The sequence below is a fragment of the Artemia sp. Qi Xiang Cuo genome, chromosome 5 (genome assembly GCF_049724085.1).
Source record: "Artemia sp. Qi Xiang Cuo chromosome 5, ASM4972408v1, whole genome shotgun sequence".
Taxonomy (NCBI): domain Eukaryota; kingdom Metazoa; phylum Arthropoda; class Branchiopoda; order Anostraca; family Artemiidae; genus Artemia; species Artemia sp. Qi Xiang Cuo.
In genome coordinates this window covers 27,971,458-27,990,439 of record NC_142798.1, presented here as the reverse complement: position 1 = coordinate 27,990,439, position 18,982 = coordinate 27,971,458, and the positions used below count along the sequence as shown (strand labels likewise).

The window sequence follows — 18,982 nt, the reverse complement described above, 5'->3', positions numbered from 1 at the left end:
TTTCCAATCAAATGAGCACGTTTTGAAGTTTCTACGACAACGCCTTCTATAAAAAAACCTTACATGCCCCCAGGGCAAAACTTAAAACCCTTGTCCTGAGGGTTTGGGGGGAGTATCCTCCTCAAAAATATATTTTCTATTTGGAAATCAACTACGCTGAACAAAATGGCTATCTCAAAATTTTGATTGGATGTGTTTGGCGGCGTGATGGGCATGGGAGGGGGGCTAGTTGCACTCGAATCACTTTCGACTATTAAAAAGGGCACTAGCCCTTTAATTTCCAATCGAATGAGCATGTTTTGAAGTTTCTACGACAACGCCTTCTATAAAAGCCTTATATGCCCCAGGGCACAACTTAAAACCCTTGCCCTGAGGGTTGAGGGGGAGTATCCTCCTCAAAAATATATTTTCTATTTGGAAATCAACTATGCTGAACAAAATTGGTATCTCAAAATTTTGATTGGATGTGTTTTGGGAAATGATGGGCGTGGGGGGGGGGCAAGTTGCACTCCAACAACTTTCGACTATTAAAAAGGGCACTAGCCCTTTAATTTCCAATCGAATGAGCATGTTTTGAAGTTTCTACGACAACACCTTCTATAAAAACCTTATATTGGGGAGTGTCCTCCTCAAAAATAAATTTTGTATCTGGAAATCAACTACGCTGAACAAAATGGCTATCTGAAAATTTTGATTGGATGTGTTTGGGGAAATGATGGGTGGGGGGGGAGGGGGCTAGTTACACTCCAATCGCTTTCGAACTCCAATCGCTTTGACTATTAAAAAGGGCACTAGCCCTTTAATTTCCAATCGAATGAGCCTGGTTTGAAGTTTCTACAACAACGCCTTCTACAAAAACCTTATATGCCCCCAGGGCATAACTTAAAACCCTTGCCCTGAGGGTTTTGGGGGATTGTCCTCCTCAAAAATATATTTCCTATCTGGAAATCAACTCCCCTGAACAAAATGGCTATCTCAAAATTTTGATTGGATGTGTTTGGGGAAATGCGGGGCGTGGGGGGGGGGAGGGGGCTAGTTACACTCCAATCCCTTTCAACTATTAAAAAGGGCACTAGCTCTTTAATTTCCAATCGAATGAGCCTGTTTTGAAGTTTCTACGACAACGCCTTCTATAAAAACCTTATATTCCCACTAGGGCATAACTTAAAACCCTTGCCCTGAGGGTTGTGGGGGAGTATCCTCCTCAAAAATATATTTTACATCTGAAAATCAACTATGCTGAACAAAATGGCTATCTCAAAATTTAGATTGGATGTGTTTGGGGGAATGATGGGCGTGGGGGTGGACTAGTTGCCCTCCAATCATTTTTGACTATTAAAAAGGGCACTAGAACTCTCGAGTTCCAATCGAATGAATCCCCTTTGGAGCTTCTACGACGACCCCTTCCATATGAAGTGCCTCTTGGAAAAAAAATAAATAATAAAACATTGGAGCCGTGTGGCCTTTACTATAGGCAACGCTACAGCGTTGCCTCTGATGTCTTTCCCTATATTTGACTCCTTCTCATCATTCGTGTTGATCGATGACATGACATCAAAATTATCGTAAAGAGCCAAAGGCACACATTTGGAACAACTTCTTATATAATTTCTGTTTCTTATAAGTTTTAATGTTGCTCATTACTTTCGTCCCAGGCAGAAACTTACCTCCCGAGTTGAATGAGCTTTCCCAGCGTCTTCAAAAGAATTCCTGTCCTGGGAAAAAGATTATGGGTACACAGCCAAATCTTGCTTGTCTTGCCTAAGCGTTTTATTAATCTCAACCTCAAATTGCAATTGAGTTTTTTTTTCACTGCTCTTGTTTTTTTTTTCTACGCTTGCTTTGAAAGAGTTTTGTGGGGCTCCTGTTCTTTGAATTCTAATCACTTTTCCATTATGCTTAAAAATTTCTTGCCCTCTTTTCCACTCGTAGTGAAAGTTCGACCATCACTCCATGCACGTAACCTTGTCTCTTGCTTTTGGTTTGTTCGTATTATCTTGTCAGTCTTCAGTTGGATTTTTCCGAACTACTGAACCGCCAGACAAAAACAAATCATACGTGAACATAAACATATTTTTAAGGCGAGTTGCTAGGCTACCAGTCTAGTCTCTTCAATTTTGGTTAAATTTAAACAACTATGCTTAAATCTGAAATTATTAAAAATAAGCATTAAACCATCTCACTCTATTTACAACCATCTCATCTCGAAACGACAATGGTATAGTTTTCGAGTTGTAATTGGCAGTTTATGAAATGTTAAATTTATGGGAGAAATCCAATGGTTTGACTAATTTATAAATAAACAGTTCAGGGAAGAAATTTTCCACACTTTTGGGAATTTTGGAAATAAAAAATTAATTCTCCATATAATAATAATAATAATAATAATTTATTTATACCCTCTTTACAAACATAAAATGCTGATAGAGAAGTAAATAAAGGAAAAAGGAAAAAACACACACACACTAACAAAATACAACATAGGATATAAAAGATGCAATGAAAACACCTCTGATGAATAAGAATACTAAAATAATAACAATACAATACTATTGATGCAATTAAGGGGAAAATCAATGATACATTTTCTACGCTTTTCAAACATTAACGCAAGTTCTTTCATTTTCAACGTAATATCAAAAACTCTGTACAACAAAATACGTTTACAACATAGGATATAAAAAGATGCAAAGAAAACACCTCTGATGAATATCAATACTATAACAATAACAATACTATCGGATACAATTGAGAGGAAAATCAACAATACAATTCCTACGCTTTTCAAACCTTAGCGCAAGTTCTTCCACTTTCAACGTAATATCAAAAACTCTGTATTTCTTAACAATGTAAGTGTTCCTGATCCATAAGGGAAGGCCAAGAAAAAACTTGCAATATCTAAAGAACTGTCTACGGATTATATGGCGTTCAGTCTTATTAAAAAACTTCAAAACCGGCGTAATAAAAAATATATGGGACGCAAACAATGCATTGTAGAGCCTTCCTAGGCAATTCTTGTCCAACCGGCCTTTTATTTTGGCAAACATACCTTAAGTCTTTCGAAGTTCTCCTGAATAGCTTGAATAATGAGAGTTCGTGTATTCTTCATAGACGCAACAAAAGGTAATCCCAGATAATTTAACGCATCCAAACATGCAATTGAGGATTATCCGACTAGAAGAGACTGGCCTACTCCAGAATTTGGACGAAATACCATAAGTTCCGGTTTAGAAACCTCTAAGGAAAGACTTATGTCTGAAAAACTACATTGGACAACATTAACGGCAGATTGAAGTGAATCAAGATCTTTAGCTAGCAAAACAATGTCATCAGTATAGGATAGATGGCTAGTATCAATGAACCGATCAATCAGGAAAGGGGGAAAATTTCTAGTAGCTGTACGGATAGCGTTATTAAGTATCTGTTTCTGAACAAACAGACAGTTGTTTTTTCAGAATATCTGCAAATATCCGTCAACTAATCATCTAAGATAAGGGACTCTACCCCCCCCCCTTCCTCCAGCCCTCGACACAGTATGTTGGTTCAGCTCTTTTTGATGGAATTAAAAATATCCTTAAAGGGATGGGAAAGCAGCTGTAGCGAAAAATTGGCTGGCTATACTAAGTATGGTACTAAATACTGACCGCGTTAGAGGCGATATTATGCCCAAAGGTCGTGAGCTTACACCTTGTAATTTCTCCGATAGCGCCGCTTATAGCGCTGAAGATTGTGCTAACAAGGTCTGCGCCACCCTCAATTATTGAGTGAAAATAAAATGTACAGCCATGTAAACGTGACCTCTTTTTGTTGAGCTATCTGGAGATCCGATTCCTCTGGGAGCGCTACCTTGGAGACATGCGAACTAATTAGCTTTCATTAGTCTAGATACGGACATATAAAATGAAATAAACACAGGTAAAAAGCAATAGATTTATTGGAACTTACATATTTAGGTGCACAGCAGTGAGTCACTTCAAACGACAACAATGGTGACTCAGATACAACATGAAAGAATTGCCAAGCTTGAATGGCCAAAAAATTCTATCTGAATGGTCCTGATTCTGATTTACGAATCCTTTCAAAAAGCACTTCTACCCCACTATCAAACGTAGCTCTTTAGTCTTGCGCTGTAAGAACTGGCTCACCATTGGCTCGAGTGGACCAAGGATGTGAACCCATCGTCCAATAAATTGTTTTGATTATTTCTGATGATTCAAACGTTCACACGGCTCTTATAGTTTAAACTTCCTTAGAAATATTGTACGTAGCATCTCTACGTAGCATCTTTTTATTACTCACTCTCTTAGCGAAATCTAAACCTTGGATAGCGCCGTTCTCTTTATGGGGGTGACTGCACTTTTTATCTTTGCTGATTGAGGACTTTTCATTTTTGAAATTATATTTAACTTAATTAGAGGAAGTCGGAATTATCTTTAAAAGAAGGAACTTTGGTATTTTAAATACATTGCATTTTACTCACGGCACATATTACCCTTCCCATCAATTAATGACGTCCCGTCATTAGTATTTGCTTGCCTTTGGGCTTTTAAAATGTTCGCCATTTATTCACTATTTGTTCAACATAATTATTTTATATTTATGTTATGGCTTAATCGGGAGTCCTACAAATCTTCTCGATTACTTTTCTTATTTTGTTCTACGTCCCTATCTAAAATTCGTCTACCGGATTAAGATTATTCATGGTTCTAGGCTAGCTACTAAAGATTTTTTTTCTACATCTAACACTGATTACTTTTACATTTCCGACAAGGTTGGGGCTATTCTACCTTTACATAAGTCTTATTTGAATTCACTTTTTACAAGGCCTTTTTTTGATTTTGCTGTCTATATGACACACTACTTTCTATCTATGCTACATTAATTGAATAACATGATAATTGTACACCTAATTCTACTTGAACATCTAGCGGTACATACATGAATGATTTATAACAAACAATATTGGGTGTACCTTATTCACTGGCTACATTAAAACCCTTTTACCATTGAGAGTTTTGAGTTATCAAATCTTATAAGAAGTAACACGTGTAAATCCTAATATATTTCATAACCTTCGCGTCCTTAGTTTACTCAATCCTCCTGTTGCAAATTATTGTCCTTCACTCTTTTCGTCTTGGCAAAATTCTTTAAAGCACTTATGTTATGGTTTCTTCATGGGACAGTTCAAGCACGATTGTTTTCACACGATGAGCTTTCTCTAATTGTCAACTGGGAAATGATGCTTCCAACTACAGGTGTTGGCATATGCTATCAGGGTTCATTCTCACCTGCTTTTTTTGATAGTTCATAGGGTGCCTTATCATTAAGGGGTCGAACACTGGGAGTGCGTTTATTTTTTCTCAGCATATAATTTTTAGGATATTTTGAGGCACATGGAAAATGTATTCTCTCGTAAAATTGTTCCTTTGTGCCTTTTATGAAATTATTGACTCATGGCTTGCGTCGATTAACCCTTGCAATGATTCCTTGTTTAATCACGGAACAATTAAAGTTTTGATTTGGAACAGGTTGACATCAAATAATAGTGACTCCTTTAACATGTTATCTTTAATTTCAACTACAAATGCCATCATATGTAGTTCAAATCCAAGTATTGGTAGCTATAATCTATATTCAAATATAATCACTATACAGTTATATTATTCTGGTGTCCATTATGATTATCCAGGGTGATATTTATGTATTTATATCTTGCACTGATAAATGGGGTTCTTAGAATGAAACTTCAAATGGTCTTTAACTTCAACTTCAAATACCTTCAAATATCGTTTAACTTCAAATATCGTTAGATATCGTTTAACTTCAAATATCGTTAAACATCAAATGATTCTGCGGTCCATAATTATTATCAAGGTCGATATTTCTGTATTTATATCTTGTACTGATCGATGGGGTTTTCAGAAATAAACTTCAAATTATCTTTAACTTAAACTTCAAATATCTTCAAATATATTCAAATATCATTTAACTTCAAATATCGTTAAATATCATTTAATTTCAAATATAATCACTATACAGTCAAATGATTCTGGGGTCTATAATGATTATCAAGGGCGATATTTCTGCATTTTTATCTTGTACTGATCGATGGGGTTCTCAGAATTAAACTTCAAATTGTCTTTAACTTCAACTTCAAATATCTTCAAATATCATTTAACTTCAAATATCGTTAAATATCATTTAACATCAAATATCATCACTATACAGTCAAATGATTCTAGGGTCTATAATGATTATCAAGGGCGATATTTCTGTATTTGTATCTTGTATTGATCAATGGGGTTCTCAAAATTTATGTGATTATATAATGCAATAATGTGCTGGATACTGAGATTCAAATATCGTGTTACCTGATACGTAATGTGGTTCATGGTCGAAGAAATAACGATCAAAGGTAACTGTTGTTTTCGTAGACGAAGCTGGGATGAAAATTGCCTGGAGTGTATGGAGAGTACTCTTCGTTGGCTGAGGTATGATGAAAATAGATGCTACTAGGTTGTAACTGCACTGGGAAACTCACTTCAATGCTCGATATCCAATGTGTCAATCCGTTTCCTGTAATAAAAATAACAAGGCAGGATCACACGTTCTTTAAAGTAAATACTTATAGTACAATTAAGTCACATATTGATCGGGTACATGAATTTTACGCTATGAGACAGAGTTAAATAAATACACCGATATTAGGACATAGAACTAAATTTTTATCGTTTTGTTTATAATAAAGAGAAACTATTCTTCTTGGGAAATTCAATACATCTACGTTTCATCTAAGTTGTTATAGCCTAACGACGTTATAAAATAGTTATTTTTCAACTTTAAGTGTGGTCTCTTATCATACTTTCTAATATACACTACTACATACACTTTATTTTAACTTCTTTCAACACTTAGTTAATTTTACATTAGATTCAAAATAATCATTTAAACAGAGTTTATGCTGCATGGTTAACTTTGAGGTCTAATTTTACAACATATTTCATGCCTGGATTGTTCACGCACGTCTGTGATGTTTAAGAAACGCATGTTACAGTGTCATAACCACACGATTTTACGTAAACGATACTACTATGAGGGAACGAGACCTAACAAGGACGAGTGGAAACCTCTATACCCACTCTTTTTCTATTGTCTTCCCTATTTCTTGGCTTAGACGTTCTCATTGGGTTCCGGGTTTAACCTCTGCATTTCAGCTGTTTCCCCGTGTTCTTCTCTTGGTTTTCACCTTCTTAGTCTCAGGATTTTTCCGTAATTAAAAGTCAATGGGGTTCTTATGGTCACGAAAGTCGCGAGTACGAAACATACGGCCAGTAGTATGTTCCACCAGAAATTGGTCGATTCTTTGAGTTCATTCGTGTTTCTTTCTAGTCTTGTTACTTGTTGAAACAAGGTCTCGAAGGGTTTGGGGTCCAATTTCATAAAGATCTTCCATGCGTCATGGCTAGCTAGCAATGAATTTTTCTGCTTGGATATTACTCAATGTTTTACAATATCTTGGGCCACTGCGTGAACAACGAGGATTATGATGATATTCTTAAGCCTCATCTTATTTTTTGTTTCTAGAATTAATTTCTCATTAATTTAACCCATTTTTTGCAAAAGTCGTTTGTTTACTGCTTTCTTATTATTATGTTTTTTTTTTTCAAAGGCAATTTAATTTTTACTTAGGTTATTTCTTATTATATAATAATTTTGTGGCATTGGCCAAAGAAAACTGATTTGTAGGCGTAAAACAGAATAAATATATTAGGATTAGATAGGTTATGGAAGTAAAGTTGGGACTTCCAAGATTTATTTTGGTTGTTATATGCCTTTATGACCAGTTGAGATATACGTTTAAAGCTTAGTTAATAATCGCTATACAATCTAATTTTGCATTGTATTTTTCGAGTAAGCAGCACATAAATAAGTAAGCTAGCAGCACATAATTATACTGTTATCCTATTTTTTTTGATTTTAATTTTTTTTTTTTAATAATTTTTAACTTATTCCCCCAAATTATATTTTTTTTAAATATACGTATCAAAAGAATCGCCTTTTAATGCTGATTCTAAATATGTGTAATTTAATTAGCTTCACTGTACCTATTTAAAAGTTACGTGTCACCTATTAACGCCCTGTGTAATTGTTTCCGTGATAAGGTTTCTGTTGGCTTTCTAGGCACAATCTTTTTTTCGACTAATTGGGATATAAGGGACTATTGGCTTCACTCTATCTGATTTCTACTATCAGATCGTATTTATCTGATATAAAATCTATCTGATATTCGAATAAACTCTCCTGATGTATAATCAGACTAGACTTGAGGATGATTCGTCATTGAGTAACCGTAAGAGCAGACCAGAATTAACGGTATCAGCTATCCCAAAAAGATGCATTGCCTTCTCTGTTTGTCCTAATGTGGGCTTATATTCTTTGTAAACAAGCATGAACACTGGCTTGTTTTACATGTACATGGCTCTAAAGCAGCCATAGTTTAAAATTCAAATTCGAACTGTCTTGTGACTCATTTTGCGGAGCTAATTCAGAATTTGAATTTTTTCTACCACCATTATTCAGATGAAGGTCATCTGTGTAGGTAAAGTCCTACTGATTTATAATCAGACTAGACTTGAGGCTGATTCTTCATTGAGCATCTATAAGAGTAGACCAGAATTTACGGTATTAGCGATTCCAAAAAAATACATTGCCTTCTCTGTTTGTCCTATAGTGTGCCTAGATTGTTTGTAAACAAGCATGAACATTTGTTTATTGTGTATCTACATGGCTGAAAGGTAGCCATGTTTAAAAATCCAAATTTGAACTTTCTTTTGACTCATTTTGCGGAGCTAATTCAGAATTTGAATTTTTTCTAACACCATTATTCAGATGAAGGTCATCTGTGTAGATAATGGAGATCCTTTTAAGACCTATCCTCAGGCCTCATTTTTCGGTGATCAACTGTTCCATTCGCCAAACTTCTCGCCTTATGCAGAGTTCCAGTCACAGCTAGGTAACAACTCTTTTTTTTTGCTTCCTTTAGCGACTTTTGTTAAGCTTCCACTTTTGTTTTCTTACTTATTGTTACTTTTCTCGTTTTTTTTTCATCCCTTTCCTCAAGTAATTTAATTATATATTTATATATGTTTTCCTTCCCTTTGCTTGTGAAACTACATAACTAACCTAGTATTTGTTAGCTTTAACAAAGGTAATTCTATTGCTTATTACGTCGTAAAATGCCATATTTCCGAAGCATCTCTACTCCTAAAACACTCGGAAAGGGCAGCTTCTAACCTATAATTGTTCGAACCAAACATTATGTGCTTCCTTTGCTAAATTGTAGCAGTGTTATCCTTGAACAATAAGTTTATAGCCTGTACCTGTAGTAAGGCTGAATTAGGACCCCATTTGCTACTCTTATGCCTAAAATTCTTTTGTTTCTACCAACGTTTCATCGGTCCAGCTAGATTTTGTTTTTCTTTACGTATTATCTTTTATTTTATTCTTTCAATTCACGGTACAAATACTTTATTATTTAGTAATATGCGGCACTACTACATTGCGTTTATTACTAACACTAAAAAAACTACTAATTATACACTTGCTTCTACTTGTTAAAAACTGAATACTATTTATTTTTTTTTCATTTTACAATTCTTCATTGAGCCTTTTCTCCATTTTTTTTATTGTACCCAACTCTGAGGGGATACAAATCTATTTCTAATTGCCAAAGTTCAATCAAAGCTGCTAGAATCTTTTCTGATTTAAGTACTGCTATAAGAAAAGTCCATTTTCCTTTTTCCTTTGACAAAGCCATTTCTGTTTCAATGTACAATTTTTACTTAGTAAACTTGACTCAGATTTTTCAACTTAAGCCAGTTGAAATTTTTAGAAAATAAAAATATAGTATATATGTATACAAGCATTGAATCAACTCAAAATAAATATTTTTTTCACTAACCTATTTCTGGGGAGGCTATTATCTCCTATGAGATATCTAAAGGGTTTCCCTGTCGTAGCTTAGCGCCAATAGGCCTAATCGCTTTACTTATATGTCTGTATCTCTCCAATAATTAAATTTAAATTACAAAGTTTTATAGCCTAATTAGTTCGCAAGTTTTTCTCCAATTTCGACTCGCGCCATTTGTAGCAATAAAAAAATTTGGCTTGCTATACTAAATGTGGTACTAAATACTGCCCGCGTTAAAGGCGATATTATGCCCAAAGGTCGTGAGCTTACACCTTGTAATTTCTCCGATAGCGCCGGTTACAGCGCTAAAGATTGTGCTAACAAGGTCTGCGCCACCCTCAATTATTGAGTGAAATAAAATGTACAGCCATGTAAACGTGACCTCTTTTTCTTGAGCTATCTGGAGATCAGATTCCTCTGGGAGCGCGACCTTGGAGACATGCGAACTAATTAGCTTTCATTAGGCTAGATACGGACATATAAAATGAAATAAACACAGGTAAAAAGCAATAGATTTATTGGAACTTACATATTTAGGTGCACAGCAGTGAGTCACTTCAAACGACAACAATGGTGACTGAGATACAACATGAAAGAATTGCCAAGCTTGAATGGCCAAAAAATTCTATCTGAATGGTCCTGATTCTGATTTACGAATACTTTCAAAAAGCATTTTTACCCCACTGTCAAACGTAGCTCTTTAGTCTTGCGCTGTAAGAACTGGCTCACCATTGGCCCGAGTGGACCAAGGACGTGAACCCTTCGTCCAATAAATTGTTTTAATTATTTCTGATGATTCAAACGTTCACACGGCTCTTATAGTTTAAACGTCCTTAGAAATGTTGTAGGTAGTATCTTTTTTATTACTCACTCTCTTAGGAATATCTAAAGCTTGGATAGAGTCATTATTTGTCAGGGGCTGGCTGCGCTTTTGATTTTTTCTGATTGCTGACTTTTCATTTTTGAAACTAGGTTTAAATTAATTAGAGGAAGTAGAAATTATATTTAAAAAGAAAGAACTCTGGTATTTTAAATTCATCGCATTTTACTCGCGGCACACAGCTGGCATTGGTAAAAGAGCTACTTAAGAATGGATGAAATCCTATTAGATAGCCACTCTTTAAACTATCCACGAAGAAGTGGAATGCTGAGGCTCTCCCACCTGGATGGAAGAACAGTACGTTCGAAAGGTAAGCAAAAAGAGGCGAGATTGTGGTGCTTAGCTCCCTTGTCTTCGTATGCCCCTTGTGCAAAGCAATTGTTTCACAAACACCTCCATCATTCACACCTCCCACAGAAATAGAGTGGAAATAGTATTTAGAAAAGCCTAAAGCTATTTAGCGAATGTCTGGGTTGCGGTAAAATAATCCGTAGACAGCATCAGTTGAACCGTTCAGATGTTAATTGAAACAAGTTCATAAAACAAACAGCTGAGAAATTTAAAAAGAAGATTAAATTCATCTATTTAATGCACTATCTTTTGGAAGAGAGCTGTTCAGAGTTTTCGGTGTTATATTATGCTTGAGTGTGGGAATGTGTGTTTGCTGTAATTCCATAATTTTCGTCCCCAGCACATCACACGGGCTTGAAAGGCCGAGATTCTTTTGTCGATTTTAGCTGCTGCCTTTTATGTATGTGTTTTATCTATTCTTGGACGAATTAACATATGGCTTTGATAGAACAACCCTTCAGTGAGATGTTTCCAGATAGAGGTGCAGTGCAAGCAAATTTGTTTCTTTCCAAGTGCATTTTACCATGGACTTGACAGCTTTTTTGTCATTTCACAATTTTGGTAAACGGTATTTTTTTTTTTCATTTTTAGTATTAATCTTCGTTTCAGGCTCTGCCCTTGCGGATGCAGAAAGCTGGGAAGGATTCAATTTCATTGACGTTCCAACCTCAGTTGATGTAAACAAAAGTAGACTTGGACAGATTGATACGTGAACGGCCCTGCAGACCAATTTAATGCAAAAAAAAAAGTTAAAACATCTCAATTGTAAATGTAATTAGAGAAAGACATAGAAATACTTTGGCACTACGCCACTTTTCTGAAAGGAATTGTCGTTAAGTGTTAGGGATTCATTGTGAAATGTTTTGAGAAGCAAATAACATGCTTCAAGACTATCGACCTTTGAGTTTATATTTAAAATTCTCAATTTGTATTGTAAGGATATCAAAGAAAAAGAAATTCTTGTAATTTCGATTATCGTTAATAATCTGACTTTCAACAATCAGACAGTCAAGAAAATGGTATTTTCGCAAAAATATAATTCAGCGTTAGTGACAGATTTACATGCATTGATTCTCAAATTTCCGTACAACCATCAGTTATAGCTAAGTTTCAGAACAGAATTTACCGCGGATAATGATAAAAAAAAAATCGTGTGCATTAAAGAAAGATCGATTTCCATAGTTTACAGGTAAAATTTTCCCATGGTTGTTTGACTCTAGAATAAAAGCTTAGGCAACTAGTGAGGATGTTGGTGAAATAGAGGGCTTAATAGGCATTGACTCGCAGATTGATGCTGAACGGGAAATGCTTAATTTGGCATTGCGAAAAAATGAGGCGAAAATTAAGTGACGTCTACCTTCAATAAAACTACACTTTGAACTATTATTAGGTCTTTTCGGGTGTTTTTAAACCTTACATTAAATGGAATCAGAGAACAATGAAATATTACGGAAAAAATGGACAATAAGCTATACATATTTGAAAAGCGATCAAGCTTAAACCCTCTCAGGTCACCACGGTAAGAAAAGTATATATGTTCTCGTTTTTCATGTTTGTCTTTTTGTCGATCTGACGATCTTGCTCAGAAGTTTTAGTATCGATTTCACTGTTCTAAGGATTTATCTGATTGTCAGATTTGAATCCATATTCAAAATCCAACAGTGAATCCGCGAATCCGTATTCATTATTAGATTTTCAAACGTAACCAACTTAGCGATTTAATTACTAATTTTGAAGCCAAAAGACCTTATATAACCCACATAAAACGTGTGGCACACTACAGCTACAGGTTTCTGTTGTGCTTTTAAGCAATTCTTTAAAATTTGGCCACAATGTTCTGAGATAGGTATAAAAATGGAGAGAAATTATGGGGCTATCTAAATGCTATTAAACATGAAGACAAGAACATTAAAGCGGAAGGGAAGCGATTTGAATAGGGAGTGGGGGGGGCTTAGTTGGCAGTAGTTTTTTGAAAAGGGTGTCTAAATTAGACTGGGATGGTTTCAACCCATATCCCTCCATGTCTTTATATAATGACCATGCTAACAATCATATTATATTGTTTATGATAAATTAATGTTTCGTATATTTCAGGCTGCAGATGATGCTGCTTTGATCTCAATGGTAAAAAATGTCCTTGATACTCCACATCACTATTTTTCGCTTAACTATGATTTAAGTCATACTATGCAAAGGCTAGCCTTTATAGCTCCTGAGTTCCGTCAGGTGAGTTTAAAGTTATCTTAGCAAGTGCTTTGTCCCTTTAAACTATCTGTAAGACTATTCCTGGATGTTCACAATGCTCACATCATAACCGTCAGTCTTGGGATTTAATTTGTAGATAAAGCTGACTCTCAGCTATTGAACGATAGCAAATTTATCGTCTGTCGTTGACAAAATTAGAACCATAGGCCATATTTATTGCCATAGGCCATTAAAGCCATATTTATCGTCTTACGATGAAATATTAGAATCATGGGGGTGCAGAAAACTAACATACAAAATTTGCATGGGCGCCGTAAACCTTAAGAAATTTGATATTTTGGGCATAATTTTTATGGACATTCTTTTATTAGTTGCTGCTTTTTATTTTACTGTCCGATTCATATTGCGAAAAACAGTTCTATTATATTTTGTGTTCGCTTTTATACTTAAGTATGTTGAATATTCTTAAGAACGTTATAGTGTCGACTTAGTCTTGACTTCTGAGAAATGACTTAACGTTTGCTGATTAAACAGTGTTTATTTTTATTTTAGTGTTATTAATCTTTGCTTTTAAAGAATATCCTGATGAATTTGCAAAGTTGAGAGTCAATCAAGCGTTTCAATGCTGAAGCTGGAAAAAAAATATAAAACTTAAACTTTGCCAAATTAACTTTTAATAGACGCGTTTCATACAGGCTATAAAATTCAATTTAATCCAAGGTAGGCACTATTATCTGATTGTCAGAGGCTATTTAACTCCTTTTCCTGTGGGCCATAATTCTAAGTTATGTCTTTTGTTTTCATTTAAAAGTTCTCTTTTTTTTCCTGTTTCCTCAAATATTTGCATCTAACAAGCTTTAAACATATCTATTTCCATTGCAGATGTCAATGTTTGAGCGAGCTGACGACCGGTTTGTTTGGAATTACAAATTGATTGAAAACTTTGTCAAAGGTGATAAAGAAGTAGCTAAATACAGCCTTCCAGTTATCCATGGCTGTAAGTTACTTTTTATTGTTTTATTTTATTTTTCCGTGGTATATGAAAGAACATTGACAGAAAAAACAATCAAATATCCTCATTTTGCACTCCTCTTTCCCTTTGTCAATTTTCTATTTTAAAGAATATTCAAATGTTTGTGTTCTCATCTTTTTCTTCACTTAAATGACTTTCTTTTTTTTTACGTTGTAAATCATCAATTTTTTCACTAAAATCATGAGTTTGGCTGATAGTTTTTAGCTATTTTTTCAAAAAAAATATTTGTCTATTACTTTTTATTTTTCAGTTTTTACGTTCCCTTGTTTTTGTTAGTTTTTAATTAAAATGTTCCGTCCTTTCTTCGTCTTAAATTTTTTACTAAAGAATACGAGGGTGTCTCCTTCTTTTTTTTTTTTTTTTTTTTTTTTACTGTAATTTTCTGTTTGCAATCTTTGTAAGTTTATACTTCTCATATGCTATAAAGTAAAGGATTTCGTTATTTTTAACGAGAAGAATGACTGCAAAGCAACTGCAAGTTAATTTGATCCTGCTGGGATTTGAAACACAGATAGATAGATAGTTTGATTAGTGTATTTCAAAAGCTCAGGGGCCATATACACAAAAAATATGGGCACAGTCAGAAAATTGCCGAAAAATAAAAAAGTACACAAACAGAGGAAACAAGGTGAAAAATACCTAATCTAGAAACAAAATAAGTTATTCGCAGAAACTTTTCCTTCTTTCCAAGCATTCATCAATATACACACCAATTCGGGTTATTGTTGTTGGGTTTCTACTGTGAAGGATGTCAGGAAGCTGCAAATCAATCCCGTGTAGATAATTCTTCCTGAAATTAGAAAGCACCGGGCGCTTCTGGAGAAAATGGTCACAATCTAAGCAAGAAGAGGCTTTAAACTTTTTATATATAAGCAGTTTTGAAAAAAAAAAATTATAATTAAACATTAAAGTTGATTTAATCGTTGCGCAAAGTATATAGCAAGTCTCATGGGATAAAGTTTAGTTATAAAAGGCAATTTTATTTCACTAAGCTAATTTTAGTTATAGCTAGTTTAAATTTCTTTTTCAGTTGTACCGTTTTGATAACTTTATTTTGTAACGATTGGTAAAAATATATTGCATGTTTATAATTTAGAAAATCAGTCGGAATTTCTTACTGGGTTCGGGGCTGTGTTAAAAAAAAAAAAAAGAAGGGGAAGAAATAGAAAAAGAACGGAAACTCGTACTTATCATTATTTTGCGAACATCACTTTATCTTATTCACCAATCTTTTTTAGTTAAGTAGGAAAATAAATCTTTCTAATATTTTTGTATAATAGTGTAGATATGTTTGGATTGACATAAGAGTTTCCTGAGTCAACCTCTTAAATGTCCCCATCCACAGGGTGAGTTTTTTTTTATAAATTTAACTTTTTTTAGTTATTTCGATAAAAGTATGTAGCGTGGGAAGGAATTCATTCAACTGGGCTGTAATATCACGACGAAGCCGATACAATGCTGGAACTCGATTCTACACAAGAGGCATTAATTTAGATGGACATGTTGCAAATTTTGTTGAAACAGAACAGATTGTAGAATATGATGGTCAAAAAACTGCCTTTGTACAGGTGAATTTCTGTGTTTTTGTTAATATGATGATTATTTCAAAAGTAAATGAAAGGGGATTCAATTACCCTGCCCAATTTTGGTCCTTCGGGTCCCAAGTACGATTCATTTATTGGGTCTATCTGCTATTTTCATAATTCTATAGAAGACTGAGAATGTAGTTTGGAACGCTTTTTTGATGGAGTAGTTTTAAAGAAATAAAAGACGTGAACTTCGGATGTATGCACTTTTTATAATTTATTTTTCTATGATTTTTTTTTTTTTGTTCTAGCACATTATCGTTACCCGACTTGCTTTTTCCTGGGATGTTTTTAAACTCAGTTCCGATTGCATCAAATTGAAATAATATATGTTAGATATCAGTATTGGGTTTGTCATATAATGTTTATTTTCATTGTGGCAGGGCAATTTCTGGCACTGCCAGCAAATCAGCAGAAATGAAAAATTTAAGATGCCGTAATCCTGTTGTATACCAATAAAAAAGAATAAAAATAAGTTTTTCAAAGAGAAGTATAGAGTGATATTAAGACCTAAAATAATAAAAAAATAGATTACGTAATAACTCAAACTTTGAAACGAATGAATAAAAAATAAAAGATGTTGCTATGAATGATTAAACTAACCTTAAAACGAACAGAGATTACGGCAAATAAGAGCGGAGCTACCGCTCCCTCAGAACACCCTAAGGGCTGGAGTGTTATAGATAAGATAAGATTTATAAGATTTATAGATGTATATAAGATTTACACACAAGACAAGGTCGAACATTTTAACTGACAAATACCAACCATAATAAAATTCAATTCCTAAAAACTGTAGCGTGCAACCCCCTCAAACACAATTCCCTATATTTACTCCTTAAACGAAGAAACTTACTCAACTGTTTAATTGAACATACGTTCCACTCAGCCATCCGCTCAATTAACAAGCATTCACTCTCAAACACTTGTCCAAAACATTCATTCTGCAACTTGGACAGCTCTCACACTCGGATATAAAATAAAAGAGATTCTCATTCACACATCCACACATAGGGCCAAAGTAGGGGTCGGCCACCAACCTAAACTTTCCCAAAAATTTCCTTCTCTCACCTAAATCCAACCCCCCCCTCCCCAGCACTTTAGCTAGGGAGTAAAACCTCAAAGACATAGATTGGTCCTTATGGGCTTTCTACTCTTGGATTTCTTGGTTCCTTTAAGGTCCGATGGGCTTCCTTCCATACTGGCTCGCTTTCATCCATTGGGCCTTTTCCTTCATTCCACGTTTCCGAAAGCTCCCTCTGGAAGTCTTATTTTTTCGCTTCGAAGCCCTGTACTGGAGGAATCAGATGGGCTAGTACTAGCACAATTTATCAAGCTCATTTTCTTTCGATGTCGTGTATGGAGTGAAAACTTGCATCTTAGTAGTTAAAATGCTAGTTTTGGTTTAGTGAAAGAGGACCTATTTCAAGGTTTTTGGCTTAAACTCATTTTACCCGGACATTTTTTTTTGTCCTTAAAGATTCCATTGCCTAAGGTACATATCATGTAATACCCAAGCTGATCGGACAACAAACATTTATGTTTTCTTACGCCCTTCTGACAACAACTTGTTTTGAGCCGAAGTCCCATTGGCCTAGGGCTGAGGCTCTGTAAGCTCTGAGCCTATCAGACATCAAGAATGTATTTGGTGAATTTACAATATTTTGGAAAAGAAATCTAGTGCTTCGATATCCCTTTGGCCATTTGTACACGCCCTGTAAACTTAAAATCATGCCAACAAAAATAATAATGTTGAGGACTTACGCCCTTTCTTAAAATTTATCGTGCGTGAAAGGCCCATTGGTTCAGTGTATACGATTTGTAAGTTTGAAGCTGATTGGACATAAACAAACGTATTTCGTGTACTTATACCCTTCAGGCAAGAATCACTTTTGCCTTGAGATCTCTTTGGCCCTGGGTTCGAAATTTATCTCAGCAGTGAGAAATATTCGTGGACCACCTTTTGTTCCGGGTCGGGAAGCCCAGGATGGTTTTCAGAAGCGTTCTTGTTGGATGGTTACTTCATTGGCTCTGGGCTGATCGAAACTATTCAAATTCTTGTATTTCCTTTTCATCTGGGTTGATCGAAAATATTCCAAATATGTTAGCTCTTTCTGGGCTGGACTTATTAAAAATATTTGAAGTCAGGTAATTAACTGAGCAGATTGACTGAGCGGGGTCAAAAAATTCATTCGTTGAATCACTGAGCTAATTAAAAAAAAAAAATCAAAGTTCAGCAACTCCTTTTTTTCTGGGAAAATTAAGAATATTTTAAGATTGATAACTCCTTTGGGTCACTGCCTCAGCTGTGAGACCCATGGTGTCTGACTCGACTCATAGATGCAGATTCTTGTAGGATTCCAGTTCAAACAAGGTACAAAATTTTCACCTTTGCCATTAAAACCAATCTGTGGAAAATGGGTATTTTGCATAATTAGGGCCCTTGCCCCTGGTGCTGAGTGGGTTATGTCATTCCCGAAAGCTTATTTACTGTATCTTTTTACAATTCCGAGCAAAATGGCTATCTTCAAGTTTTGATCCTATGCCATTGGGGGTATACGAGGGTGCCTGCGTATGCATGAGGCGCTAGAGTCTGAGGGGATCACAGGATTAATTTTTAACTCTAATTGCAAATTTAAAATCTTTGAAAAATCTGGTTTTAACAAGGTGTATAGCATATCCAACTTTTTACTAAATGTAGCTGTGAAGAACAGGCTAATTGTATAATTTACGACCCTTACCTTGATGCTGCGTTGATCATAACTTCCCTTGAGGAACATTTTAGGTTCTTTCGATTATATAAATCGAAATGACTTTCTCAAAATTTAGATCCGATGCCAGAGGAGGCTACATGGATGACTAGTGGTAAGAAAGAGCGTGAGAGGGGCCTTCGGCCGACTTCTGATTACCTATGACACTTATGAAAGTGCTAGAGCTTTCATTTTCAGATGAAATGG

At 35.0% G+C, this 18,982-nt stretch overlaps 1 protein-coding gene across 1 annotated transcript in view; it reads left to right on the top strand.

Annotated features, from left to right (window-relative positions):
* Sac1 (phosphatidylinositol-3-phosphatase SAC1) overlaps positions 1-18,982 on the top strand; it is a 71,394-nt gene that overhangs the window by 19,194 nt on the left and 33,218 nt on the right. The window contains exons 4-6 of the mRNA XM_089089473.1: positions 13,296-13,427; positions 14,289-14,403; positions 15,820-16,007. Of these exons, the coding sequence (XP_088945599.1) occupies positions 13,296-13,427; positions 14,289-14,403; positions 15,820-16,007 (435 nt within the window). The remainder of the gene's footprint in view (positions 1-13,295; positions 13,428-14,288; positions 14,404-15,819; positions 16,008-18,982) is intronic.